Source organism: Rhinoraja longicauda, chromosome 12 (genome assembly GCF_053455715.1).
Source record: "Rhinoraja longicauda isolate Sanriku21f chromosome 12, sRhiLon1.1, whole genome shotgun sequence".
NCBI lineage: Eukaryota > Metazoa > Chordata > Chondrichthyes > Rajiformes > Arhynchobatidae > Rhinoraja > Rhinoraja longicauda.
In genome coordinates, this window is record NC_135964.1 from 4,785,855 (window position 1) to 4,813,708 (window position 27,854).

The following is a 27,854-nucleotide window of genomic DNA, read 5'->3' on the forward strand; positions in this document are numbered from 1 at the left end:
TTTTTGTCAGGACATAACAGTTTACTTGGACTATGCTGTATAATGTGTAACTAGTGAAGCAATTTATTACCTTGATTATCAGATGCCTCATCATCCTGAGCAGAATGCCGCCTTTCCTTCTTCTTTCCCATTTCAGTTGCTAATGCAATATTATTTGACTACTTTAAAAAAGGAGAAAAACAAAACTTAAAAAGTGAAGCATCTGCAAAACTGTGCAACTGAAAAACATGGCTGAAGAAAGCTATTTGTGGCCAGTGGTTCCAAAGAGAACTTACTGATTCAACTGCAAGTTCAGGCTAATTGAACTCTAGTTTTGCCACACCCGTCACTTGTTTTCATCCAGCATAGAAATTAGAATCTGCATTATATGAATAGATTAGGGAAAGGCAAGTTGTTTTTATTTTACATACTTTGTTGTCAAGTATTTACGTTTCAAAAAATTAATATTAACTAAAGCAATTTTAATAGTTTTATCAAAGGCAACCAAAGTATTATAAAAACTTCCAGCTTCATGAGGAACCTTTGCTGCCACTAAAGCCTTGCCTCAAATCTAGGTTCTGGAAGATTCACATAATTAGACTCATACATCAACACCAGATTAATGCAGGTGTGGCACAGCTCTGAGGGAAAGTGCAGGACGCCCCTCAAAAATGATTACATCAACATGAATAACAAACAGAATAACTACAGCTTCCATAATAAAAAACTGGGAATAGCTGAACATTCAACTGTAATAGTGCCTACACCCAGGCAATCACTCAACATCCAGGGCCTCAAGTCGCCTTCCAGTGAAGCAATCATTCAAATTGCACCTCTTACAATTTTGTGTCATCGCTTTTCAAGACAAGATCTTCCCTGCATCAGCGAAAAAAAAAAAAATAGGGTAACGGTTTTGTGGACTTACTTCTAAGTTGAGGTGGAGATTCTAATTGCCTGTTACTTTAATTTTCCACCCCACTCACAGTATCATATCATATCATATCATATATATACAGCCAGAAACAGGCCTTTTCGGCCCACCAAGTCCGTGCCGCCCAGTGATCCCCGCACATTAACACTATCCTACACCCACTAGGGACAATTTTTACATTTACCCAGCCAATTAACCTACATACCTGTACGTCTTTGGAGTGTGGGAGGAAACCGAAGATCTCGGAGAAAACCCACGCAGGTCACGGGGAGAACGTACAAACTCCTTACAGTGCAGCACCCGTAGTCAGGATCGAACCTGAGTCTCCGGCGCTGCATTCGCTGTAAAGCAGCAACTCTACCGCTGCGCTACCGTGCCGCCCATATGCCTTCTGTCTTTTGTCCAGTGAAACACAATGGAAGCTCAAGGGGCAAACTCATCTTTCAACTAATATTATAAACTTCAGGACTCCACACTAACATCAATAATTTCAGAAACTAGCTTTTCCAGTTTGTATGGGAAGAGGTCAGTTCTGACAATAAGTCATCAATCTGTAACTTTTCTTCTCTCGGTAGATACTGCCTGACCTGCAAAATATTTATTGTATTCTCTTATTTCAAATTTCTGTAAATAGCTGTTCTGTAGTTCATGGTTATAACACTTCCCCCTTTCTCTCGTGTACACTCAGTCATCTCCTTCTGTTTATTCTATTAGCAGCAATTGCTGATGAATGAGGACAGAGTTGAGTCAAAATCTGAATTCAGCTCTGAGAAGGTTGTGAGCTCAAGATCTACTTGCACAGACACGTGCAGAACCCAGGCTGTACTTCTATCAGCACATTAATGAACTGCTCAGAGGTGGTGTTTTGAACAATATGGTAAACTGACTTCTATTCCATTCTATAATGTAGTTATAAAAGATCGCAACTCTTTTTTGAGGAACAACAAAAAGATTAATCCTGAAAATAAAAAAACTGCAGGCACTGGAAAAATTCAGCAGACCAGGTAGTGTCTGAGGAAAGGGAAATACTTCATATTTTAAGTCTGTAACCCTTCATTGTATGTTTCATTGCCATTGTATGTTTGTTTCTTAGTACCTGAAATGATGTACAGCACTTTGGTCAACGTGGGTTGTTTTTAAATGTGCTATACAAATAAAATTGACTTGACTTGACTTGATCACATTCATCCTGATGCCCTGAAGATGATTATTAAGCCTTGAAGATGAGAACAACTAAAAACAGACACAAGGAACTACAGATTCTGGTTTCCCAAAAAAAGACATGGTGCTGGAGTAACTCAGCAGATCTGGCAGCATATCTGGACAACATGGAGAGGTGCATTTTGAGTTGGGTCCCTTCTTCAGACTTAAAAACAGGCGATCTGGTCACTAACAGTTCTGTTTGTGGAGACTTTGCCCTGCACATGTTGGCTGCCACTTTTTCTTCAACAGTGACTAGAGTTCAAAATTATTTGATTGGTTTTTAAATTCAGCTATGGACATTTTGAGATGCAAGAATTTTGATATTTTCCTTCTCATGCCACCAAAGCTGTTGCTGGGCTGTTACCCAAATCCATTTACTTCTGCAATTTCTGCATCTTTGCTTTGTGAAGTCAGAGGATTGCAAACCCAATCCTACTTCGTAAACAAGTGACCCAGTCACTTATTTGAATGAATTCCAACATATCAAGCCTTACTTGTTTTGAGTAGTCCGAAGAAGGGTCTTGACCCAAAAAGTCACCTATTCCTTTTCTCCAGAGATGCTGTCCGACCTGCTGAGTTACTCCAGATTTTTGTGTCCTTACTTGTTTTGATCTGTGTTAGGCACTTCAAGCTTACCCTGGAGAAAAATGATAACTTAAAGCTTTTCTAGACCATTGCTTCCCCCAACACCGTTTCCACACCGTCTCCTCCTACGTACCAAATACCCACTGAATTACCCATATAGAATCATAGAATGGTCACAAGAGGCTCAAATTAATCCTGGCTCTTACAGAGCCATTCATTCATTCATTCACTCATTGTTACATTCAATTTATCTTTCCTCAAGGGCCTCTAATTTCCTTTAGAGGGATGTAATTTACACTGCTTCTGCCACCCTTGCATGCAGATTGTTCCCAATCATAACCAATCTCTATCTAACCAAGGTTCACTTCCCTTTGGGCAATACCTGTGGAAAGGAAAACTTAATATTTCAGGGCAATGAGGTTTTACCAGAAACCATAATTGTATTCCCATCCATAGATGCTACTTGACTTGCTGAATATTTCCAAACTTTTGTGAGGTTTTTTCCAGGCTTTGGTGAGTACACTGTTCTGGCGGCCCTGGTGCAGGAAGGATGCCATTATCTGGAAAGAATGCAGAAAAGATTCACCAAGATGCTATCAGGACTCAAGGGCTTGAGTTACAAGGGGAGGTGTGAGTAAAAATATGTTGCATGGCTTACAGAAAAAACACCGATGAGACACTTCTTCTTGTATGCCAGACATACGGAGATAGTACGGAAACCCTGGATGAACAAGGAGGTACAGAACCTGCTGAGGGCACGCAACAATGCCTTTAAATCTGGTGACACCTCAGCATACAGTGTTGCCAGGTCAAACCTGAACAAAGGTATTAAAAGGGCCAAAGACACCCACAGGCAACGGGTGGAAGACCACTTCAACACCACGGACACCAGAAGCATGTGGCAGGGTGTCAGGGACATCACTGGCTACAAGAGCAGCCCTGCCTGCCCCCACAGCGATATGGCACTGACCAACGAGCTTAACACCTTCTTTGCCCGCTTTGAAACTGGCAAAACCACCTTGAGTTAAAGAACCCCAGCCGAGGCGGTGGGACAGGTCTTGCAACTGAGCACACAGGAGGTACAACGCGCTCTGCAAAGGGTCAACCCACGCAAGGCTGCAGGACCGGATGGAGTTCAAGGAAGGGTACTGAAGGACTGTGCTGAACAGCTGGCTGAGGTATTCACCAGGATCTTTAACCTGTCATTATCTCTAGCTACGGTCCCCAAGTGCCTGAAGTCGGCTATCATAGTTCCGGTGCCGGAAAAAGCAAAGATCTCCAACCTGAACGACTACCGCCCGGTTGCCCTAACGCCGATAGTCATGAAGTGCTTTGAGAGGCTGGTCCTCTCCAACATCAAATCCAGCATCCCTGACTCACTGGACCCACATCAATTTGCATACAGGGCAAATAGATCCACAGAGGACGCCATCTCTCTGGCTCTTCACACTGTCCTGACTCACCTAGAGAGACAGGGCACGTACGTGAGGATGCTATTCATAGACTATAGCTCCGCCTTCAACACGGTCATCCCCACCAAGCTCATCACCAAACTCCACCAGCTAGGCCTCAGCTCGTCATTATGTGACTGGATCCTGGACTACCTGCTGGAACGACCGCAGGCAGTGAGAATGGGCCCGCACCTGTCCTCCACTATCACCCTGAGTACCGGCACACCACAGGGCTGTGTTCTGAGCCCCATGCTCCACTCCCTCTTCACACACGACTGTGTTCCTGCATTCGACACCAACACCATTGTCAAGTTTGCAGACGACACAACGGTGATCGGGCTTATCACCAACGGGGATGAAACAAACTATAGAGCGGAGGTGCAGAACCTGGCGGACTGGTGCTCGGATAACAACCTGTCCCTAAATACCACCAAGACCAAGGAGCTGATCATCAACTTCCGTAGGTCACATAACGGGGAATATGCCCCGATCTCTATCAACGGGGACAGTGTGGAGAGAGTGTCCAGCTTCAAGTTTCTGGGCACTCACATTTCGGAGGACCTAACATGGTCCAATAACACTGCTGCGCTGGTCAAGAAGGCACAGCAAAGACTGTTCTACTTAAGAACACTGAAAAAGTCTGGTCTACCCCAACAGCTGCTGACGACCTTCTACCGCTGCACCATAGAGAGCATCCTAACGCATGGCATCCCTGTGTGGTACCTCAGCTGCACGGAGGCAGAAAGGAAAGCTCTACAGCGGGTAGTCCATAGAGCTCAGAGGGCCATCGGAACACAGCTACCAGACTTGGAGGGCATCTACAACACACGATGCCTCAGAAAAGCCACCAGCATCCACAAAGACTCTTCACACCCCTGCAACAGTCTGTTCGAACTCCTTCCATCGGGCCGACGATACAAGGCCTTCTACGCCCGCACCTCCAGACTCAGGAACAGCTTCATCCCCAGGGCCATAGCTGCTATGAACCGGTCCTGCTGAGCCGGATGACCACAACGCATAGATCAACTTGCACTTTACCCTGTCTAAAAACTGTTACAATTGTTTCGTTTCGTTGGGTTGCTGTTGTCTAAATTACTTAAATTATTGCATCGTATGGGAGGCGCATTCCCAATCTCGTTGTACCCCTGGGTACAATGACAATAAAGATATATTGTATTGTATTGTAAAGCTGCAAGCCACAGTAAAGATTACAACTGCCTTCTCTGGAAGTGGCTAACGACTTCTGGAGAAACGAAACTTAGCTTAGGAAAACACATTAAAAGGTTGTTCGTCACAAGATAGGCGGAGTATGTGTCAAGCAGGAAAGTTGTTTGTCTCTGCCTTTAAGACTGACTGAATGTAACCAAGTCAGGCGAGACACATACAGATGCTGGTCCTCTGTGAGACGCTCCCTCATAAGAGAATAAAATCAGGCAACCGTCGAGTAACTAACAACTAAGTGTGGACACTGAATTTATTGATCCACAGGAGGCTGGATAAATTTCCTTAGATCATTGGAGACTAAGGGGTGACCATACAGAGATGTAAAAAAAATCATGGAAGTCGTATGGAAGATGGATGATGAGAGTCTTTTTCTCAGGATAGACTAATGCAGAACCATGGGGCATAGGATTAGGGTGAAAGGGGAAAAAAAATTAAAAGAGACCCAAAGGACAATTTCTTCAGAGGGTGGTGCACATAACGAGCTGCCATAAAAAAAGACAGATAAAATGACAATGTTTAAGAGACATTTAGACGGACACGGATAGGAAAAGTTTTGAGGAATAAGCCAAAGGCAGAAAAATGGGGCTGACCCAGTTATAAAACCTGATCTACACAGGCAGGTTGGGCCGCAGGTCCTGTTTCTGTGTCGTATGATTCTATTACTTTGGTTTTGTTTTACCATCATATTATCAATATATATTTAGTCAATCGTTTTAAATCTGATCCAGTACTATTTGTGAATGAGAACTGCTTCTATATACTCCATCTAAACCCATCTTGCACATCTCAAACAAATCCCAATCTTTTTCCACCAGGACCACCTTCTCCTACCAAACCCGGGCACTGTGCTGACTTAAATAAAATCAGACATTTTGCGCTCTAACCACGGTTTTATAAAGTATCAATAGCTTTTGCCCATGGTTCCATTTATGACCCCAAAAACTCTATTAAATGGTCACTCAACATACTGGCACTTTCAAAGATGAGCCACACGTACATCCAGGTCCTTCTGTCCTTGCTTACACTTTAGAATTGTGCTCTTTATTCCATATTGTCTCATCATCAATTCGCAAGGATGTGTTCTCAGCCCCCTTCTTTGCTCCTTGTACACCCACAACTGTCCAGTTGTTGTACAAATCTAATTCAATTTTCAAATTCGCAGACAACGCCACCTTTATGGGCCGGATACCAAACAATGATGCAACGGAGTACAGTAAGGAGATCGATAACCTAGTGTCGGTGTCGTGACAACAACCTTTCTCCCAATGTCAGCAAGACAAAGGAGGTAGTGATCAACTTCAGGAAGTGAAGCGGTACACATATCCCAGTTTGCATTGACGGCACTGAAGTAGAGATGGTTGAAAACTTCACAATACTAGGAGTCAATATCACCAACAACTTCTGGACCACCCGTATTGAAGCACTGGCCAAGAAAGCACACCAACTTCTTTAGAAGGCTTAGGAAGTTCAGCATGTCTCCCAAAACAATTGTGGACGCAGCCCAGACCATTACACAAACCAACCTCCCTTCCATTGACTCAATTTATACCTCTCGCTGCCTCGAGAAGGCCACCAGCATAATCAAGGACGAATCGCACCCTAGCTACTCCTTCTTCTCCCATTGGGCAAAAGGTATAGAAGTGTGAAAACGTACCCCTCCAGATTCAGAGACACTTTGTTCCCAGCTGTTATCAGGCAACTGAACCATCCTACCATAACTAAAGCGCAGTACTGAACTACTATCTACCTCATTGGAGACCCTCAAACTATCTTTGATTGGACTTCACTGGCTTTATCTTGCACTAAACATTATTCACGTTATTCCCTTTATCATGTATCTGTACACTGCGAATAGCTCAGTTGTAATCATGTATTGTCTTTCCGCTGACTGGTTAGCAAGCAACAAAAGCTTTTCACTGTACCTCCACGTGACACTAAACTAAATGTTGTACCTTTATCTGTACATAGTGGATGACTTGATTGTAGTCATGTATAGTCTTTTCTTTGACTGGATAGCACGCAACAAAAGGCTTTTCATTGCTCCTCGGTACACATGACAATAATAAACTAAACTTAGTTGAGATTCAGTATCTAGGCTATGAATTTACCGCACAAAGAGCAATTACAGCTGAGTTACCATTCTGACAAATTGACAGAGACCAACCGGTAACCTCATTGAACTGGGTCCACTCAAAAACCAAACAGCACACAAAAGCTATTATAACTGGATCCTCTCTGAAACACATGCGAGTGTGGATCAGCAGACTAACTGCCTCTGTGACTCTTTCTCCTCCTTAACACCAGATTCCACGTTAAATTTCCTCTGGGAAATAATGAAAAGCCATTAATTGCACAATGCAATTTCACATATAAAGATTCCTTAGGAACTGAGCCTCTCCGTTAACTGGGGAGAACTGGAATAAATTCTGGCATCTTCCCTACTACTGTCAAGTTCGGTGGTGCCTAATTAACTCTTAGATTTCTCTTATCTTTTATTTCAGACTTCCAGAATCTGAGGTTCATTTTCATTACTAATCCCACTTCTTGCATCTCATGTCCTTTAGGAATGAAATAAAATAGACATTGGAGAAAACCACATGCAATGCACCGAGCCACAGCAACTCACAATGGTTAGATCATTTTGAATGGCTTGGAGCGTGAATGTGGAGAGGATGTTTCCACTAGTGGGAAAGTCTAGGACTAGAGGTCATAGCCTCAGAATTAAGGGACATTCCTTTAGGAAAGAGATAAGGAGGAATTTCTTTAGTCAGAGGGTGGTGAATCTGTGGAACACATTGCCAGAATCAACCAGGACCAGACGGCTGTGGAGGGCAAGTCAATGAATATTTTAAAGTCAGAGATAGATTCTTGATTAGTACGGGTGTCAGGGGTTATGGGGAGAAGGCAGGAGAGTGGGGCAAGAAGGAAGCCATGATGGAATGGCGGAGTAGACCTGATGGGCCGAGTGGCCTAATCCTGCTCCAACATTGATGACATGTGGAGTCCGGCTGTGGACGCGGCTGATCGTGGCCTGGCCCTGTTGCCTGCAGTTAACGCTCGAGTACCGTACTCCCCCCACTCCTCACCCGTCCTTGAGGACTCGCCGCCCTTGCTGCCGCTCCAGGTCCCGGTCCCGCCGCGGACAACGTCAACCGGCGCCGGCCGTTGCTCTCACCCTCACCCTCGCGCGTGCGCGGGCGGGCCCGGGGCGACGGCGGCCGAGAGAAGCCCGCGAACGCGGCGGGTTGTTGGACAGTTGGAGAGAGGAAAGGCGCAACCGAGTGCTGGAGGGAGGAGCGGCCTCAGGCTCAGCAGCGGCCCAGGCGGCATCTGTGGAGAACACCGGCAAGGCGACGATCACGGACAGGCTGCAGTCCACACTAAGGTGGCCTCGGCGAAATATCTGACCCGTGAGATATCTGATCCAACCAAGTAATATATCTAAGAAAGACGCAAAGTCGAGCTGGAGTAACTCTCTGGAGAACATCATGGACAGGTGATGTGATGTAGTCCTGGTGAGTTTCATTGTATGTTTATTTAGCGCGTTTTCACCACAGCTAACAGTTCTTGATCGTCGTTACTTTTTTGCATATCTTTCATTGATTTGCTCTACATCCGTTTCCCTTTCCCCTGAGTCTGAAGAAGGGTCTCGACCCGAAACGTCACCCATTCCTTCTCTCCTGTGATGCTGCCTGTCCCGCTGAGTTATTCCAGCATTTTGTGATACCTGTGGATATGTGACTTGCGGGCGGACTGTAGTCCACACGAAGGTGGCCTCGGCGAAATAGTTGTCCTGTAGAAATCATCAATATCTGACCGTATGAATTAATATCTCCTTTGTTTTACAATCACAACCCGTCCCAATTAATTGGGATATCCTTCCTTTGTCCCGCCCCCCTGTCATCAGTCTGAAGAAGGGTCTCGACCCGAAACGTCATCCATTCCTTCTCTCCTGAGATGCTGCCTGACCTGCTGAGTTACTCCAGCATTTTGTGAATAAATACCTTCGATTTGTTCCAGCATCTGCAGTTATTTTCTTATACCAATTGTTTTACAACCGTTTTCAATTTAGTTGAAACGTTAATGCATTTAATTCAATTTAGTTGAAACGTTTACGCATTTAAATAATGACAAACCTTTCTTAATATTCTTTTGATTTTTTTAATTCAATTTAATTTTGTATTCAAAACTTTCGCCAAGGTTCCAAACATATTTGTAGTGTACACATTGAACAGGCAATGCCTTGTTTCTGATTGAAGAGATTTAATGTTTTGGAGAGAGAGAGTGAAGGGCAATGGTCAAAAGCTTAATGGCTGATATAAGGGAAATACCAAAACAATCCCGAGTGTTGGGCTGGAAGGGAAGAGAGGATTTTGAAGAACAAGCAGGAAAGTGGAATTGAAGCCAAGATTAAATCTGTGTCTCCTTATGACAAGGAGGTACTTTCTATTATGACAGATCATGGTTGCCAGCAAAGCTACTAGAGGAACAAGATGGACCACTCCGTTGAAATCGCCTATACTGAAATGTAGTACGCAAAGGCCGCCATTTTAGTAGGCAAAAGTACACAATACAATACAATATATCTTTATTGTCATTGTACCCAGGGGTACAACGAGATTGGGAATGCGCCTCCCATACGATGCAATAATTTAAGTAATTTAGACAACAGCAACCCAACGAAACAATTGTAACAGTATTAGACAGGGTAAAGTGCAAGTTGATCTATGCGTTGTGACCATCCGGCTCAGCAGGACCGGTTCATAGCAGCTATGGCCCTGGGGATGAAGCTGTTCCTGAGTCTGGAGGTGCGGGCGTAGAAGGCCTTGTATCGTCTGCCCGATGGAAGGAGTTCGAACAGACTGTTGCAGGGGTGTGAAGAGTCTTTGTGGATGCTAGTGGCTTTTCTGAGGCATCGTGTGTTGTAGATGCCCTCCAAGTCTGGTAGCTGTGTTCCGATGGCCCTCTGAGCTCTATGGACTACCCGCTGTAATAATAATAATAATAATGCATTTTATTTATATAGCGCTTTTCATATACTTTTCATATGTAGAGCTTTCCTTTCTGCCTCCGTGCAGCTGAGGTACCACACAGGGATGCCATGCGTTAGGATGCTCTCTATGGTGCAGCGGTAGAAGGTCGTCAGCAGCTGTTGGGGTAGACCAGACTTTTTCAGTGTTCTTAGGTGGAACAGTCTTTGTTGTGCCTTCTTGACCAGCGCAGCAGTGTTATTGGACCATGTTAGGTCCTCCGAAATGTGAGTGCCCAGAAACTTGAAGCTGGACACTCTCTCCACACTGTCCCCGTTGATAGAGATCGGGGCATATTCCCCGTTATGTGACCTACGGAAGTTGATGATCAGCTCCTTGGTCGGTGGTATTTAGGGGCAGGTTTTAAAATTTTGAGAGGGACGGACAGAGTTGACGTGGGTAGGCTTTTCCCTTTGAGAGTGGGGAAGATTCCAACAAGGGGACATAGCTTCAGAATTGAGGGACAAAAGTTTAGGGGTAACATGAGGGGTAACTTCTTTACTCAGAGGGTGGTGGCTGTATGGAATGGGCTTCCGGTGGAAGTGGTGGAGGCAGGCTCGATTTTATTATTTAAGAGTAAATTGGATAGGTATATGGATAAGAGGGGATTAGAGGGTTATGGTCTGAGTGCAGGTCGATGAGACTAGGTCAGGGAGAGTGGTCGGCGTGGACTGGTAGGGCCCGGGCCTGTTTCCGTGCTGTAGTTGTTATATGGTTATATGGTTATTATATAGGTTGTTATCCGAGCACCAGTCCGCCAGGTTCTGCACCTCCGCTCTATAGTTTGTTTCATCCCCGTTGGTGATAAGCCCGATCACCGTTGTGTCGCCTGCAAACTTGACAATGGTATTGGTGTCGAATGCAGGAACACAGTCGTGTGTGAAGAGGGAGTAGAGCATGGGGCTCAGAACACAGCCCTGTGGTGTGCCGGTACTCAGGGTGATAGTGGAGGACAGGTGCGGGCCCATTCTCACTGCCTGCGGTCGTTCCAGCAGGAAGTCCAGGATCCAGTCACATAATGACGAGCTGAGGCCTAGCTGGTGATGAGCTTTTTTTTGCTTTTTTTAAAAAAATATTTTTTTAATCAAAAATATTTATTCAAATATTAAAATAATATATACAATACAATAAAACCAAAACAGAACCCACCACCAGAATATTATACAAACAAATATACCTATTGAAACTATTATACAATTATATTACAATCCCCATCCAGGATACATCCAATCCCCCTGGCACGGACGTAACCCCGGAAAAGGGGCAGGCAGCTGGCTCGGGCAGAGCCCTTGGTGACGAGCTTGGTGGGGATGACCGTGTTGAAGGCGGAGCTATAGTCTATGAATAGCATCCTCACGTACGTGCCCTGTCTCTCTAGGTGAGTCAGGACAGTGTGAAGAGCCAGAGAGATGGCGTCCTCTGTGGGTCTATTTGTCCTGTATGCAAATTGATGTGGGTCCAGTGAGTCAGGGATGCTGGATTTGATGTGTGAGAGGACCAGCCTTTCAAAGCACTTCATGACTATCGGCGTTATGGCAACCGGGCGGTAGTCGTTCAGGTTGGAGATCTTTGCTTTTTTCGGCACCGGAACTATGATAGCCGACTTCAGGCACTTGGGGACCGTAGCCAGAGATAATGACAGGTTAAAGATCCTGGTGAATACCTCAGCCAGCTGTTCAGCACAGTCCTTCAGTACCCTTCCTTGAACTCCATCCGGTCCTGCAGCCTTGCGTGGGTTGACCCTTTGCAGAGCGCGTTGTACCTCCTGTGTGCTCAGTTGCAAGACCTGTCCCTTCGCCTCGGCTGGGGTTCTTCCACGCAAGGTGGTTTTGCCAGTTTCAAAGCGGGCAAAGGTGTTAAGCTCATTGGTCAGTGCCATATCGCTGTGGGGGCAGGCAGGGCTGCTCTTGTAGCCAGTGATGTCCCTGACACCCTGCCACATGCTTCTGGTGTCCGTTGTGTTGAAGTGGTCTTCCACCCGTTGCCTGTGGGTGTCTTTGGCCCTTTTAATACCTTTGTTCAGGTTTGATCTGACAACACTGTATGCTGAAGTGTCACCAGATTTAAAGGCATTGTTGCGTGCCCTCAGCAGGTTCTGTACCTCCTTGTTCATCCAGGGTTTCCGGTTTGGGAACATCTTTATCTCCTTGTCATCATCATCATATATATACAGCCGGAAACAGGCCTTTTCGGCCCTCCAAGTCCGTGTCGCCCAGTGATCCCCGTACATTAACACTATCCTACATTACATTACCCAGCCAATTAACCTACATACCTGTACGTCTTTGGAGTAGACATTCCGTGACATTCTCCACACAGCAGTTGATGTAGGAGAGCACAGTGGATGCGTATTCCTCCAAGTCTACCTCTGAACCATAGGTGGCCTGTTGTGCAAACAGGTCCCAGTCGGTGCGATCAAAGCAGTCCTGGAGTTGTAGGGTGGCATCCTCGGGCCATATTTTGACCGTCTTTATTGTGGGTTTGGTCTTGCGAATGAGGGGTTTGTATGCGGGCAGTAGAAACATTGAGAGGTGATCGGATTGTCCCAGGGGTGGGCAGGGGAGAGCTCTGTAGGCGTCCTTTACGTTGGTGTATACCTTATCCAGTGTGTTTGAGCCCCTGGTAGAGCACTGCACATGCTGATGGAATTTGTGGAGCGTGGCTCGTAGGTCGACCTGATTGAAGGCCCCTGCAACAATGAAGGCACCGTTGGGGTGGGCATCCTGCTGCTTGCTGATGGCCGAGTGCAGCTGTGCTAGTGCTAGGTTAGCATTAGCCTGTGGGGGAATGTATACATATATATATATACACACACACACACACATATATATATCTCTAATTTCTTCTGATTTCCTCTAATTATTGTTAGCAACCTTTTTCTTTCAATCTCTCTCTCTCTTAAAATCAATCCTGATCACTGTTCTTTCACATACATTTCATTAGGGCCTATCCACACATTCGCATATACATAAACCATAAAGGTCGAATATATATATATATATTTGACCTTTATGGTTTATGTATATGCATATACATGGCAATATAGTGCTAACCCTCACTTTTGTGAAAAATTAGTTACATGCATTAACCCGATCCTTACCCACTACCCTACAACCTGTAAAAAATTCATATTTAAATTCAACCGATAAGTTGGTCAAATAACATAGGCACCTTCATGTTTTTTTTGTGATTTATGGATCTTTCAAATGTGAATATCTCATAACAACCCATTTGTTGGTAAGCAGTATATTGCACTAATTTTACCCCTTCAATTTTACGTCATTGAAAAATAAACTTCATAAACAAGGATAACACTTTTTATTTCTGTCATTCATGATAAGATTTACATCATTTTGTGTACGAGATATACAGGGTTGCACTGTTTCGCATATCAGCTAACCAATGAAAAGATCAGGTCCTGATTTATATCAGCTCTTCACCTCCCCCCCCCTTGTCTGAAGAAGGGTCCCAACCTGAAACATCACCCATCCTTTTTCTCCAGAGATGGTGCCTGACCTGGTGATTTACTCCAATGCTGTGTCTATTTGAATTGGATTCATGCTTCTGTACCACGTCAGGCAGCATTGGTCATTTTAGTAGCTGTCAAGGGTTTTTAACTAATCAATTCACCAATTCAAATTTTCTTGGCTCCAAGTATTACGTTTTTTCAATTATATTGTGGATACAGTAGAGTTCTATTGTTTGCAAATGCCTAATCTGCTTCCATGACTTTTTAAAATTAACAAAAAGAGATATAGCTCATGGAGGTGAAATTAAAATTAACAGAGAAAGCAAAGAAGAACATTACATTTGATCAATTGGCCAGATACAGACAGATACAATACGGGCGGCACGGTAGCGCAGCGGTAGAGTTGCTGCTTTACAGCGAATGCAGCGCCGGAGACTCAGGTTCGATCCTGACTACGGGTGCTGCACTGTAAGGAGTTTGTACGTTCTCCCCGTGACCTGCGTGGGTTTTCTCCGAGATCTTCGGTTTCCTCCCACACTCCAAAGACGTACAGGTATGTAGGTTAATTGGCTGGGTAAATGTAAAAATTGTCCCTAGTGGGTGTAGGATAGTGTTAATGTACGGGGATCACTGGGCGGCACGGACTTGGAGGGCCGAAAAGGCCTGTTTCCGGCTGTATATATATGATATGATATGATAATGAATCTCTAGTTAGATCTCTTTTTAGAGTCGAGTGGTCTATCTTGGTACTCTAGTATCTTTGGTTGCCAGTCGCATAGCATGTTGAACTTCTCTGTGGATCCCACAATTCCAGTGCCCAAGTTCAAACCTGACTTCTATTGCTCTATGTGTGGAGTTGGTTCCTTTTGCTTGTGACCACGTGGGTTTCCCCTGCTGTATCGGTTTCTTCCTAAATCTCAAAGAGGTGTGGGCCATTGGGTTAATTGTCCATGAAGTTGGTCTTGGGGGCTCGGGGCATTGATGGGGGAATAAAAATGTGATTAGTGTAGTATTGCATTAATAGGTGCATGATCATTGATGAGAACTCAGTGGTCCAAAAGGCCTATTTCAGTGACTATGAATGATCACATATAGTCTTATAGAATACAGACCTACTGACTCCCCCGACATCTACTAAACCTACTGACTCCCATAGCTACCTAGACTACACTTCTTCCCACCCTGCTTCCTGTAAAGACTCTATCCTGTACTCACAATTGCTCCTTCTATGCCGCATCTGCGCCCAGGATGAGGTTTTCCATACTAGATCATCGGAGATGTCCTCATTCTTTAGGAAACGTGGGTTCCCCTCTTCCATTATAGATGAGGCTCTCACTAGGGTCTCCTCGATATCCCGCAGCTCCGCTCTTGCTCCCCCTCCCCTCATTTGGAACAAGGACAGAGTCCCCCTTGTCCTCACCTTCCACCCCATCAGCCGTCGTGTACAGCATATAATCCTCCAACACTTTCGCCACCTCCAACGAGATCCCACTACTGGCCACATCTTCCCATCTCCATCCCTTTCTGCTTTCCGTAGAGACCATTCCCCCCGCAACTCCCTGGTCAATTCGTCCCTTCCCACCCAAACCACCCCCTCCCCAGGTACTTTCCCCTGCAACCGCAGGAGATGCAACACTTGTCCCTTTACTTCCCCCCTTAACTCCATCCAAGGACCCCGACAGTCTTTTCAGGTGAGGCAGAGGTTCAGTTGCACCACCAACCTCATCTACTGTATCCGCTGTTCCCAGGTGTCAACTTCTGTACATCGGCGAGACAAAGCGCAGGGTCGGCGATCATTTCGCTGAACACCTCCGCTCAGTCCGCCATAACCTACCTGATCTCTCGGTTGCTCAGCACTTTCACTCCACCCTCTCATCCCCAATCTGATCTTTCTGTCCTGGGCCTCCTCCATTGTCAGAGTGAGACCCAACGCAAATTGGAGGAAAGCACCTCATATTTCACTTGGGTAGCTTACACCCCAGCCAGTTCTTCCACCAGTCTTACTGTCTCCGACTATATTCTATCTCTGTCCCGCCCACTCCCCTGACATCATTCTGAAGAAGGGTCTCGACCCAAAACGTCACCCATTCCTTCTCTCCAGAGATGCCCCGCTGAGTTACTCCAGCATTTTGTGTCTATCTTAGTCTTATAGAATGGCAGACCAGCTTCAATAGCCTAGCTAATTATTAATTGTGGTATTGTGGGTTGATATTACCGATCTTGTAAACTTGTCCACTAGTTATGATGCTGTTGTTATAAAATGTTAAACATTTAAAAAATAAAATTGGGTAGAATAGTTGATAAAGCAATGATTTGAGATGTTTCCCCTTGAGTTTCTTTAAAGGCGGAATGGCCACAAGGCATCATAAGAGGCATTTTGAGAACATGCCTCGCCTTTCATTCAACAAATTCATTAATTTTTTTCTAGTCAAAATAGTTTCTCTGCAACTGACCTATCAAATCCTATAAAAATCTGAATTTAAATCATCCCTCAGACTCAGAATTGCAGGGGAATGTTCCACAAATGTAATTTTATCAAATCTTAGTGAAGCATGCTGTCTCCAGATCTGAGCTTCATTGAAACTTGCTGAAGAGGTCCAGATGTATTTAGTTTCTTAGTCAACTGAAAAGATTCTGCCTGTCCATTGCACAATTGACTTGGTGAAGGCAGACAGTATCACTGGCATAAACTCATCCCTACCTGACGTTCAATGTATTCTATGCTTGGAAGGTTGGTGGAATAACGTCATGTACCCTGACAGCCTCGGGTACACCTGTATCCACAATCACTATCACAGATATAAGATCAGTCTTCGTGGGTCTAATATTCACCATTAGTCTGAAGAAGAGTCTCGACCCAAAGCGTCACCCATTCCTTCTCTCCAGAAATGCTGCCTGTCCCGTTGAGTTACTCCAGCATTTTGTGTATTATTTAAACCAGCATCTACAGTTCGTTCCTACACATTCACCATCATGAACTGCTTCTACAGGCTGGTCATGACGCACATTAACTCCAGCCTTCCAGACAGCCTTGATCCATTGTAATTCATCTTTTGTTGCAACAGGTATACGGAAAATACCATCTTCCTAGCCCTAATCTCATCTCTGAAACATCTGGATAACAAGGAGACCTATCTCAGCCCCCTGTTTATTGACTTTAGCTCCACCTTCAACACCATCAAACACATCTCCAAACTCCCAGACCAAGGAGTTGGCACTCTTCTCTGCAACTGGATCCTCAACTTCATTGAAGATGGGCAACAAAACATCCTCCACAATAATTTTATGCAAGACTGCGTTCTCTGTCCCTTAACACCCAAATTCTGCTCTAATTCCATTTACAAGATTGCAGATGGCACCACTATGGGTCAGACCTTAAACAATTATGAGACAGAGTATAGGAAGGAGATATCACCAACAATCTATCCTGGATCAATTATATTGAAACTATGGGCAAGAAAGCACACCAATGTCTCTACTTCCTCAGAAGACTAAGAAGTTTGCATGTCTCTGACTCTCACCAACTTTTACAGATGCATTGTAAAAGCATCCTATCGGGACGCATCGCAGCTTGGTTTGGCAATAGCTCTGCCCAAGACCGGAAGGAATTACAGAGTTGTGAATGTCGCCCAGTTTATCATATAATCCAGGCTTCCTCACCCACCACCCCCACCTCCTCCATCTACACGCTGCCTCAGGTAAGCAGCCAGATTAATCAAGGACCTTTTACACCCCAGTCATTCCTCCTTCTCTACTCTCCCATAAGACAGAAGATATAAAGCCGAAAGCACAAACCACCAGATTCAGGGAGAGCTTTATCCCTGCTGTCTCAGACTACTTAATGATCTCATGAGATAGGGGTGTCGTCCTGACCTCCCTATCTACTTTATTGTGGCATTGCACTATTTTAAAATCTGCACTTTCTCTGTGACTGAAACACTAATGCTGTAACACTATATCCTGAGCTTTGGTATTTTTCTTTTTGCTCTCTGGTACTTTTATATGGCTTGATTATACTTGTGTATAGTATGATTTGACAGGATGACATGCAAACAAACTTTTTACTGTATTTCAGCACACTTGAGAAAAATAAACCAATACAAGAACGTCTATGGGTTTTTTTTGTGAACTGCTACAGATCCACTAGTCATGGGTGCATCTCAGCCTGGTTCAGCAACCGCTTTGCTCTTGACCACCTAAACCTGCAAAGAGTGGTGAACAGCCCGGTCGGTCCATCACAGGCTTGTCACTTCCATCCAGTCTATTTTCACTGTGCATTGCACTAGGAAGGCTGGAAGTGTTGTCAAGGATGCATGCCACCTTGGCCATTACCCATTATCTCTTCCACATTCGGGGAGAAGACACAAATGCTTGAAAGCCCGGACTTCCAAAGTTAATTACTACCCCCCTGCTGTCAGATTCCTGAATCAATCACCTCTTTCACACCGATTTATTCACAAAATGCTGGAGTAACTCAGCAGGTCAGGCAGCATCTCGGGAGAGAAGGAATGGGTGACGTTTCGGGTCGAGACCCTTCTTCAGACCCGACCCGAAACGTCACCCATTCCTTCTCTCCCGAGATGCTGCCTGACCTGCTGAGTTACTCCAGCATTTTGTGAATAAATCGATTTGTACCAGCATCTGCAGTTATTTTCTTATACCTCTTTCACACCTCCTTTGCAGAAGTCTGCCATATACTGTTGCTATTAACTCTACCTCATTCAGTTATCCTGTTATTACACTTCTGTATTTTTTTGCACTACTTCAGATTGCATCACAACCTTTGCATTATATTTTGAGGTTTTGCATTAGTCATTGTATTCATTGTTGTATCTCGCATCATGTATACTGTGTACTCCAAGCTTCATGTGAACAAGGCATTTCATTTCCCTCCGGTGAACATGATGATGAACCAACCTGAATCAGAATGTTTCGACCATGGTTGCATACAATTGCCTTCTCCCAGCTTCTGAATTTTAAGAACAATATTAGTTTTTTTGTGTTAATGTTCTATCTTTTGCACAAGATTTTAATATTTGGGTCTGGATGCAACCTCTCTTGAAGTTTGTAACTTTACATGTCAAGAGTCGAGACTCAAGAGTTGTTAATTGTCAAATGTACCAACAAATGGAACAATGAAATACTTAGTTGCCGCAGCTTTACAGGCCGATAAATGCAATCGCACAAATAAATTAATTATCAGTAATGTCAGGTAATCCTATCATAAGTGAAAATATGAAGTCTGTAGTGCAACCAAAACAAAGTACATAGATCATTGGTGCTAAGATAGTGGTTACGAGCCTGATGGTTGGTGGGAAGAAGGTGTTCTTGAACTTGGTTTTCAGGCTTCGGCACCTTCTTCCCAATGGTAGTAGTAAGAGGAGAGTGTGGCCAGGCCATATAGGTCTTTGATGAAATTGGTTGCCTTTTCGACGCAATGTCTCCTATAAATCCCTTTGATGGTGGCGAGGTCAGTACCAGTGATGGACCAAGCAACATCTATCACTTTCTGCAGCCTCCTTCATATCCTAGATGTTTAAGTTACCAAATTAGGACATGATGCAACCAGTCAGTAGGTTCTGTGGCATGCACCTGAAGAGGTTGGATAGGAGTATCCAGCGACATACAAAATCTCTTCAATCTTCTAAGTGAAAGAATTGATGAGCTTTCTTTGTGACTGCTTCAATGTTCTGGGCCCAGGACAGATCTTCTGAAATACGCATGCCCCTGACATAAAGCTGTTGACTCTCTCCACCTTTGTTCCCTCAATGAAGACAGGTTCATGCATCCCCAGAGGCTTCCCTTCCTCAATGAGTCAGAATCCAAAGAAATTGTAATTCAGCTGGACAAACTCTAGGACTGTGGAAGCTGGATATAAAATTAGTAATGACATTTCATTTGAACTTATAACTAGTTACTTTAATAAATGATGATTAGGAGTCTCAAAGTTTTGATAAATTGCTAGTAGATAATTGGGAGGAATGTGTCAAGCATAAAACCTAATTTATTGTAATTCTACTGTCACTTAATTATGATCCATTCACATTGCAAATAAAGTAGTTTCAAATCCTCGTCCATAGGAGAATACCTTAGAATTGGCTAGAGAATTTCCTCCAAGGAATATTTCTTTAAAAATTGCTTCAATTATATAATTTTTGCCATGCACTAATTGACTTTTTATGTATTCCCCTGCAGCTATTGCGCCTTGTGAAACTTTTTTCCTGAAAATGTCCAGTCCTGCAAATGCTGAGGCACAGGTGTCTGAACTGGAACTTCTTTTCAGCATGTTTCCTAATGAGATTCTAGTGGATGATCAGTTGGCACTGGCAGATCTCAGAGACTACATACAAGGAAAGATGCAGAGCTCACCAGCCTCAAGACTACAATACACTATACACCTCCATCTAGATGCTCTTAATGTCAGTATCACAATACAAATATTTAAGTAATAAAGATAGCATCTATTATTTTGATATATTGTACATGAAACATTTTTTCCGCCAATGAATTATTTGTTTTGTTTTCAGGTAGTGTGCACATTATCTTGTGCTTTCCCCCCAAATTATCCAGCTGTGCTACCAGAAATTTCGATAAGGTACTGTACCAACACTTATAGGGGTGTATTATAGACCGCCAAATAGGGAACGAGAATTGGAAGAGCAAATATGTAAGGAGATAGCAGATATTAGTAGTAAGCACAGAGTGGTGATTGTGGGTGATTTCAATTTTCCGTATATAGACTGGGAATCACATTCTGTTAAAGGGCTGGATGGTTTGGAGTTTGTAAAATGTGTGCAGGATAGTTTTTTGCAGCAATACGTAGAGGTGCCTACCAGAGAAGGGGCAGTGTTGGACCTCCTGTTAGGAAATGAGATGGGTCAGGTGACGGAGGTATGTGTTGAGGAGCACTTTGGGTCTAGTGATCATAATGCCATTAGTTTCAATATCATTATGGAGAAGGTCAAATCTGGACCAAGGGTTGAGATTTTGGATTGGAGAAAGGCTAATTTTGAGGAGATGAGAAAGGATTTAAAAGGAGTGAAATGGAAATTATTGTTTTATGAAAAGGATATAATAGAGAAATGGAGGATATTTAAAGGTGAAATTTTGAGAGTACAGAGTCTTTATGTCCCTGTTCGGTGGAAAGGAAAGAATAATAATTTGAAAGAGCCGTGGTTTTCCAGGGAAATTGGACACTTGGTTCGGAAAAAGAGGGAGATATACAATAAATATAAGCGGCAGGGAGTAAATGAGGTTCTTGAGGAATATAAAGAATGTAAAAGGAATCTTAAAAAGGAAATTAGAAAAGCGAAAAAAAGATATGAGGCTGCTTTGGCAAGTAATGTAAAAGTAAACCCCAAGGGGTTCTACAGATATGTCAATAGCAAAAGGATAGTGAGGGATAAAATTGGTCCATTAGAGAGTCAGAGTGGACAGCTATGTGCTGAGCCGGAAGAAATGGGGGAGATATTAAACAATTTATTTTCTTCGGTATTTACCGAGGAGAAGGATATTGAATTATGTGAGGTAAGCGAAACAAGTAGAGTAGTGATGGAAATTAGGATGATTAAAGAAGAGGAGGTACGGACACTTTTGAAGAATATAAAAGTGGATAAGTCTCCAGGTCCTGATAGGATATTCCCTAGGACATTGAGGGAAGTTAGTGCAGAAATAGCAGGGGCTATGACGGAAATATTTCAAACGTCATTAGAAACAGGGATGGTGCCGGAAGATTGGCGCATTGCGCATGTTGTGCCTTTGTTTAAAAAAGGTTCTAAAAGTAAACCTAGCAATTATAGACCTATTAGTTTGACGTCTGTGGTGGGAAAATTAATGGAAAAGATACTTAGGGACAATATATATAATTATTTGGATAATCAAGGCCTGATTAGAAACAGTCAACATGGATTTGTGCCTGGAAGGTCATGTTTGACTAATCTTCTTGAATTTTTTGAAGAGGTTACCAGGGAAATTGATAAGGGCAAGGCTGTGGATGTTGTCTATATGGACTTCAGTAAGGCATTTGACAAGGTTCCACATGGAAGGTTGATTAAGAAGGTTAAATCGTTGGGTATTAATAGTGAGGTTGCAAGATGGATTCAACAATGGCTGAATGGGAGATACCAGAGGGTAACGGTTGACAATTGTATGTCAGGTTGGAGGCCAGTGTCTAGTGGAGTGCCCCAAGGATCTGTGTTGGGTCCACTGTTGTTTGTTATTTACATTAATGATCTGGATGATGGTGTGGCAAATTGGATTAGTAAATATGCAGATGATACTAAGATAGGTGGAGTAGTTGATAGTGAGGTAGATTTTCAAAGTCTACAGAGAGACTTGGGCCTTTTGGAAGGGTGGGCTGAAAGATGACAGATGGAGTTTAATGCTGATAAGTGTGAGGTGCTGCATTTTGGTAGGACAAATCAAAATAGGACTTACAGGGTAAATGGTAGGGAATTGAGGAATGCAGTGGAACAGAGGGATCTGGGAATAACTGTGCATTGTTCCCTGAAGGTGGAATCTCATGTGGATAGGGTGGTGAAGAAGGCGTTTGGTATGCTTGCCTTTATAAATCAGAGCATCGAGTATAAAAGTTGGGATGTAATGTTGAAATTGTACAGGGCATTGGTGAGGCCGAATCTGGAGTATGGTGTGCAGTTCTGGTCGCCAAATTATAGGAAGGATGTCGACAAAATGGAGAGGGTACAGAGGAGATTTACTAGAATGTTGCCTGGGTTTCAGCACTTAGGCAACAGAGAGAGGTTGAACAGGTTGGGTCTTTATTCTTTGGAGCGTAGAAGGTTGAGGGGGGACTTGATAGAGGTTTTTAAAATTATGAGAGGGACGGACAGAGTTGACGTGGGTAGGCTTTTCCCGTTGAGAGTGGGGAAGATTCCAACAAGGGAACATAGCTTCAGAATTGAGGGACAAAGGTTTAGGGGTAACATGAGGGGGAACTTCTTTACTCAGAGGGTTGTGGCTGTATGGAATGGGCTTCCGGTGGAAGTGGTGGAGGCTGGCTCGATTTTATTATTTAAGAGTAAATTGGATAGGTATATGGATAGGAGGGGATTGGAGGGTTATGGTCTGAGTGCAGGTAGATGAGACTAGGTCAGGGAGAATGGTCGGCGTGGACTGGTAGGGCCGGACAGGCCTGTTTCCATGCTGTAGTTGTTATATGTTATATGTTACCAGAAGTCATGGTATATTTGCAAAACAGATAATTGAAAATGTGAAACAATTGCTCCAAAATTAGCAGATTAAAAAAGTTTAAACTAAGCGTGTTCATACTATAAAACCAAAATACATTTGAAGATTCAAATTCAAGTGATAAATATGAATGTTTGCTTTAATTCAAATGTCCAGAGGTCACTTTTTTTGTCAAGGCGAGTGAAGGAGGAATAACAATTTAACTTGTTTATTTATTCCTCCCATTTCTCTTTGGTATTCCTTTATATTTCCAAAAACTTTGATGAAATGGAATTTCCTGCATTATGATTGACACAAGAGTTACTCCAGTATTTTTGTGTCTATCTTCGGTTTAGACCTGCAATTGCAGTTCTTTCCTACACAGATACTGGAATGTCCATTCCCTCCATAGGCATTGCCTAACCCATTGAATTCATCCAGCGCTTTATGTTTTGCTGCTTACATTGCTCTGTAAACTCAGCTCGATGTTTATTGTAAGTAAGAAAAAAATAGTAACTATCCAAATCTTGCTGCTTCTTAAGGGAAAGAGCATGACCTCTGGAGTTCTCAATGAAGGCCACAGTTGAAATCATAAACTCTTGAGAATGATGAGTAAATGACACAGATCAATGGCTCGATACATTCTGAACATATTTATTGCACCACGGACTAGTTAATTAGATTGCAGTGAAGCATAATTTTGATTAGTCACCATCCTGCAAACTAGCTTAAATTTTCCCCTACCCATAATTATTTTAAAAATAAATTAAATAGGCATCTATTTCAGCAAATGCTCAGGCTGATAACATTCCAGTATACTTTGAAGGTATAAACTGTTTTTAATGGTATTAACTATGTTATATTCTTTAAATTAGTGAAAGAGAATTTGAAATTGGAGGAGGGCGAGGAACATAAATCTCAAATGTTTTGCATAGTGAACATATTAGATGTGGATGTTGTCACTGTCCCAGTGGCAAGTTTTGACGATTTCTTCCTTAAAAGATTGACTTTGGTAGTACAGTGGAATTCAAGACAAGTCTGTCATCTGAATACTCTGTCTGTACTGAAACTCTTGAGGATGCTTCACAGGAACAGCTATTGAAAAATGCTGTAATTGCCCTTTTGATTGCTGGAGAGAAATTACACAAACTCTGCATTTGCAGGTTTCCATTGAACAAGTTGAATAGGTTAAATTTTGTTACCAGATAACTCAACAATTCCAATTGGGAATGCTTTTAAAAGAACTGCTTGCTCTGAAATAAAACCACAAACCATTAACTATTGAAAAATTGTAGCAGATTAATCTCCTGCAGGCAACAAAGGACAAGATTTTAGTTCAAGAGTCAAAAGTGATTTATTGTCATATGTCCCAGATAGACCAATGAAATTCTTACTTGCAGCTGTTCCAATTATAACTCATTTAAAGAGTTAACATTCAATTGTTTAATCCTCTTCTAGTTGTTGATAAATGTACAGCATTAGCATGTCCTTCAACTAGACAGAAAAACTTTGTAATGTAAAACATGTTTAAAAGGCTGCTTTCTTTTGCGGGAAGCTGATTTGAGAGAATACATACACCTGATTTATTTCTGTGGTTTGAAGTCTTTAAATGTGATAACTTTAAATGTGATAACTAAAGTTAGTGACATTCTATTTTCCAGGTCAGATGCATTATACAGATCACAGCAAATGCAATTAAACACAGACCTTCATGAATATCTGAGAAGATGCTGTTGTGGCGAGATATGTGTATTGAATGCAATCGAGTGGATCAAAGATCACGCTGTCACTTACATGATCAAAGAAAGTCTTGCAGTTGAAAAGAGGCAACCTGCTAACAGAACCAAAAATGTAATTTGTACCAGACTGTGGATCTATAGCCACCATATCTACAACAAAGAAAAGAGGAAAAATATTCTGGAGTGGGCAAAAGAGCTTTCACTGACTGGATTCAGTATGCCTGGCAAGCCTGGAGTGGTTTGTGTAGAAGGGGCACACAGTGCATGTGAAGAATACTGGGCAAGGTTTGATTTTGATACACTTTGATATTTGTTATACTTTGTTTCTTCGGAAAAAGAATCAAAATGGACAGTAGAGCACAGGCCAAAATATAAACATATTCTTATAATCGTTTTAGGGATGCAACCATTAAATTAACCTTGGGGACTAGCATTTACATACTCTTCTCCCTTCCAGAAACAAAATACTGCTATTTAGATTAATTATTTTTCTCAGATGGATTCCACAATGATTGCATTGTTTTATATATAGGTTAACATTTAAGGACTATATTTTCAAATCGTTCCTCAAAGTTCAGATGTTATGCCAGTTATCTGAAATGAAAACTGTTTTTTTCTCCACGGATATTGACTCACCTGTTGAGTACTTTCATCAGAGAATGCTTTTATTTCAAAATCAAAGTTCCCAAAATGACCAAACACATAGATAAAAGTGAAATTGAAAAATAGAGACTTGCGACGAAGACAAGGTCCATAATACACTGGTGAAAGAAAATGAAAATATAAAGTTAAGACAACCGTTGGATTATTGGAGAGCATTGGAATAGATTGTAAATAACTATGCAAAGAACTCTTTTAACAAGCATGTCCACATATATAGAACTGAGGCCAGTTTGACGCCACCAGATAAATAAGGGGCAAATGCATTAAATAAGTACTTGGGCAATGTCTCTTCAAAAAGACAGATGTAATGTAGTAGAAAAGGAATGGGTTGTAGCAGTATTGGACAGGAAAATAGGGTAAAAAGTTGGCAACTCTCACAAAAAAGACAACTAATTCTGGGTGGATAAAAACCTGGACTCATCGGTAAAGTAATCATGAAAATTGTGCAAACTCTTCCAATTCTCAAACACACTGATTAAGTGCAGGAATAGGCGTCTTGGGCTCCTGAAACTTCTACACTATTCATTTCTGACTGATCTGATTGTAACTTGACACTATGTTCCCATTTGCACACAGTAACCTATCACTCCCTTACAAATATTCAAGTGGGGCGGCACGGTGGCACAGCGGTAGAATTGCTGCCTTACAGCGCCAGAGACCGGGTTCGATCCGGACTGCGGGTTCCATCTGTAAGGAGTTTGTATGTTCTCCCCGTAACCTGTGTGGATTTTCTCTGGGAGCTCCGGTTTCCTCCCACACTCCAAAGATGTACAGGTTTGAAGGTTAATTGGCATGGTAAAATTGTCCCTGGTGTGTGTAGGGTCGTGTTAACGTGCAGGGATCGCTGGTTGGCGTGGAGCCAGTGGGCTGAAGGGCCTGTTTCTGCGCTGTATTTCTAAACTAAACTAAACCGAATCTGCTTCCAGTTCCATTTAAGGAAAAGCATTGAAAATGAAGACAAGGAAATCACCTAATTTTTGTCATAAATAGATCCTCATTTATATTTAAATGGGAATGACTAGATTTGGATTCTACCACAAGAAGGAACAACCATTTCCACATTCATCCTGTCAAAACTCGCCAACATCTTATGCTTTAATCAAATCGCCTATCACTCATACCCTTCCCTTCCATAAGTAAGGAGACCAATATTGTATCCTGATGTACTTTCACCAACCCCGGTAAAAGTGAATTATGACCTCTCTACTTTTGTATTCCTTTCTTAAGGCAATAAAAAATGACCCATTTACCTATCCTAATTACTTGCAGTATCTACACACCAACCTTCTGCACTATGATCCATAATACTTAATGTAAATTTTGTTTAAATATATGTGACTATGATAATCATTCCACTTACGATACCTCTGCTTCTCGGCCTAATATCAACTGTCAGGAAAATTAAGTACATTAATTCAAATTAAGATTGACACTTGGAAAATTATAGATTAATAGATAAAAGCATGTATTTGTTAATGATAAATTATATTTGACTTTGTTCAGTTGAAACAAGAGAGGAGGTTTAAGGAGGTGTTGTAGTTGTATATGAAGTTTAAAAAACATTGTATCGACTCTTAATCTTTCGAACTTTGGGCAGGGCATGGGAGGAGAATGTGTGTATTTTGGACAGGTGGTGAGTGGTGGATACCAAGCACCTGAGTTGAACTTGAAACTTACTCAGAGTTGAAAAGCTGAGGCAGAGAACTATCCCAATTGATTATCTTAGCTTAACTTACTGGTTTGAGTGTCTGTGGCTATCAGAATACCACACCACCTGTTCAGTATCTAACTAACATATTTGCATCTCCTTGCAGAATAAAACGGTTGACCTGGAAGAGGATTTTAATCCGCCACAGAGAGGATACTACCATGGATATCACAAATGAAGAGATGACTTCTGTAATACAAATGTTTCAGAAATTCACAGATTTTGAAGAAAAAATATTTACTGTACGTGGAAATAGAGCAAATCATATGGATCTTGGGCAACTGTACCAATTCTTAAATGAAAGAGACTGTGGAGACATTTTTCAAATATACTTTGGTGTGGAAGGAAAAGCTTCCTAAACTATTTATGGGTATATCTTTTTGTTTACCTGTGTAAGGATGTAAAAAAAGGCCTTGTATAAACATGCCATGTTATCATGTGATAAATTTAGAAAATGTTTGTATTTCTGAAAAATGTTTTTGTAATTCATTCAATTTACAATTCATAAATTGAAAAAGCCTAGGCAAAATGCATTGTAGAAATTTTGTTGCAGTGTATTTCTTTGCAAAGAAATTAACATTATAATAAATAATAGTTTGGTAAATCGAGAACACATGCATGATTTAAAAAGTCAACGGAGTTACGGTGCAAAGTCAATGGATTTACAGTGTATTTCTTTGCAAAGA

At 42.4% G+C, this 27,854-nt stretch overlaps 2 protein-coding genes across 5 annotated transcripts in view; one reads left to right on the plus strand and one right to left on the minus strand.

Annotated features, from left to right (window-relative positions):
- usp16 (ubiquitin specific peptidase 16) overlaps positions 1-8,606 on the minus strand; it is a 52,555-nt gene extending 43,949 nt beyond the window's left edge. The window contains exons 1-3 of one of the 2 annotated variants that reach the window (XM_078408924.1): positions 8,460-8,606; positions 3,125-3,258; positions 71-161 (exon numbers count right to left, since the gene is read on the minus strand). In XM_078408924.1, the coding sequence (XP_078265050.1) occupies positions 71-131 (61 nt within the window). In that variant the 5' untranslated portion in view covers positions 132-161; positions 3,125-3,258; positions 8,460-8,606. The remainder of the gene's footprint in view (positions 1-70; positions 162-3,124; positions 3,259-8,459) is intronic. The other variant, XM_078408923.1, reaches the window with a different exon arrangement.
- On the plus strand, positions 8,461-27,685 carry rwdd2b (RWD domain containing 2B). Of its 3 annotated transcripts, none has more exons than XM_078408926.1 (6): positions 8,461-8,888; positions 17,406-17,570; positions 20,068-20,291; positions 20,400-20,467; positions 24,720-25,082; positions 27,275-27,685. In XM_078408926.1, the coding sequence occupies exons 2-6, from the start codon at positions 17,495-17,497 to the stop codon at positions 27,525-27,527; spliced, it is 984 nt and encodes a 327-aa protein (XP_078265052.1). In that variant the 5' UTR covers positions 8,461-8,888; positions 17,406-17,494; the 3' UTR covers positions 27,528-27,685. The 3 variants fall into 3 exon arrangements, with proteins under 3 accessions (XP_078265052.1, XP_078265054.1, XP_078265053.1); XM_078408928.1 differs by lacking the exon at positions 17,406-17,570 and adding an exon at positions 11,623-11,781 and having other exon boundaries at positions 8,464-8,888; XM_078408927.1 differs by lacking the exon at positions 17,406-17,570 and having other exon boundaries at positions 8,465-8,888.
- Positions 27,686-27,854: the final 169 nt, after the last annotated feature.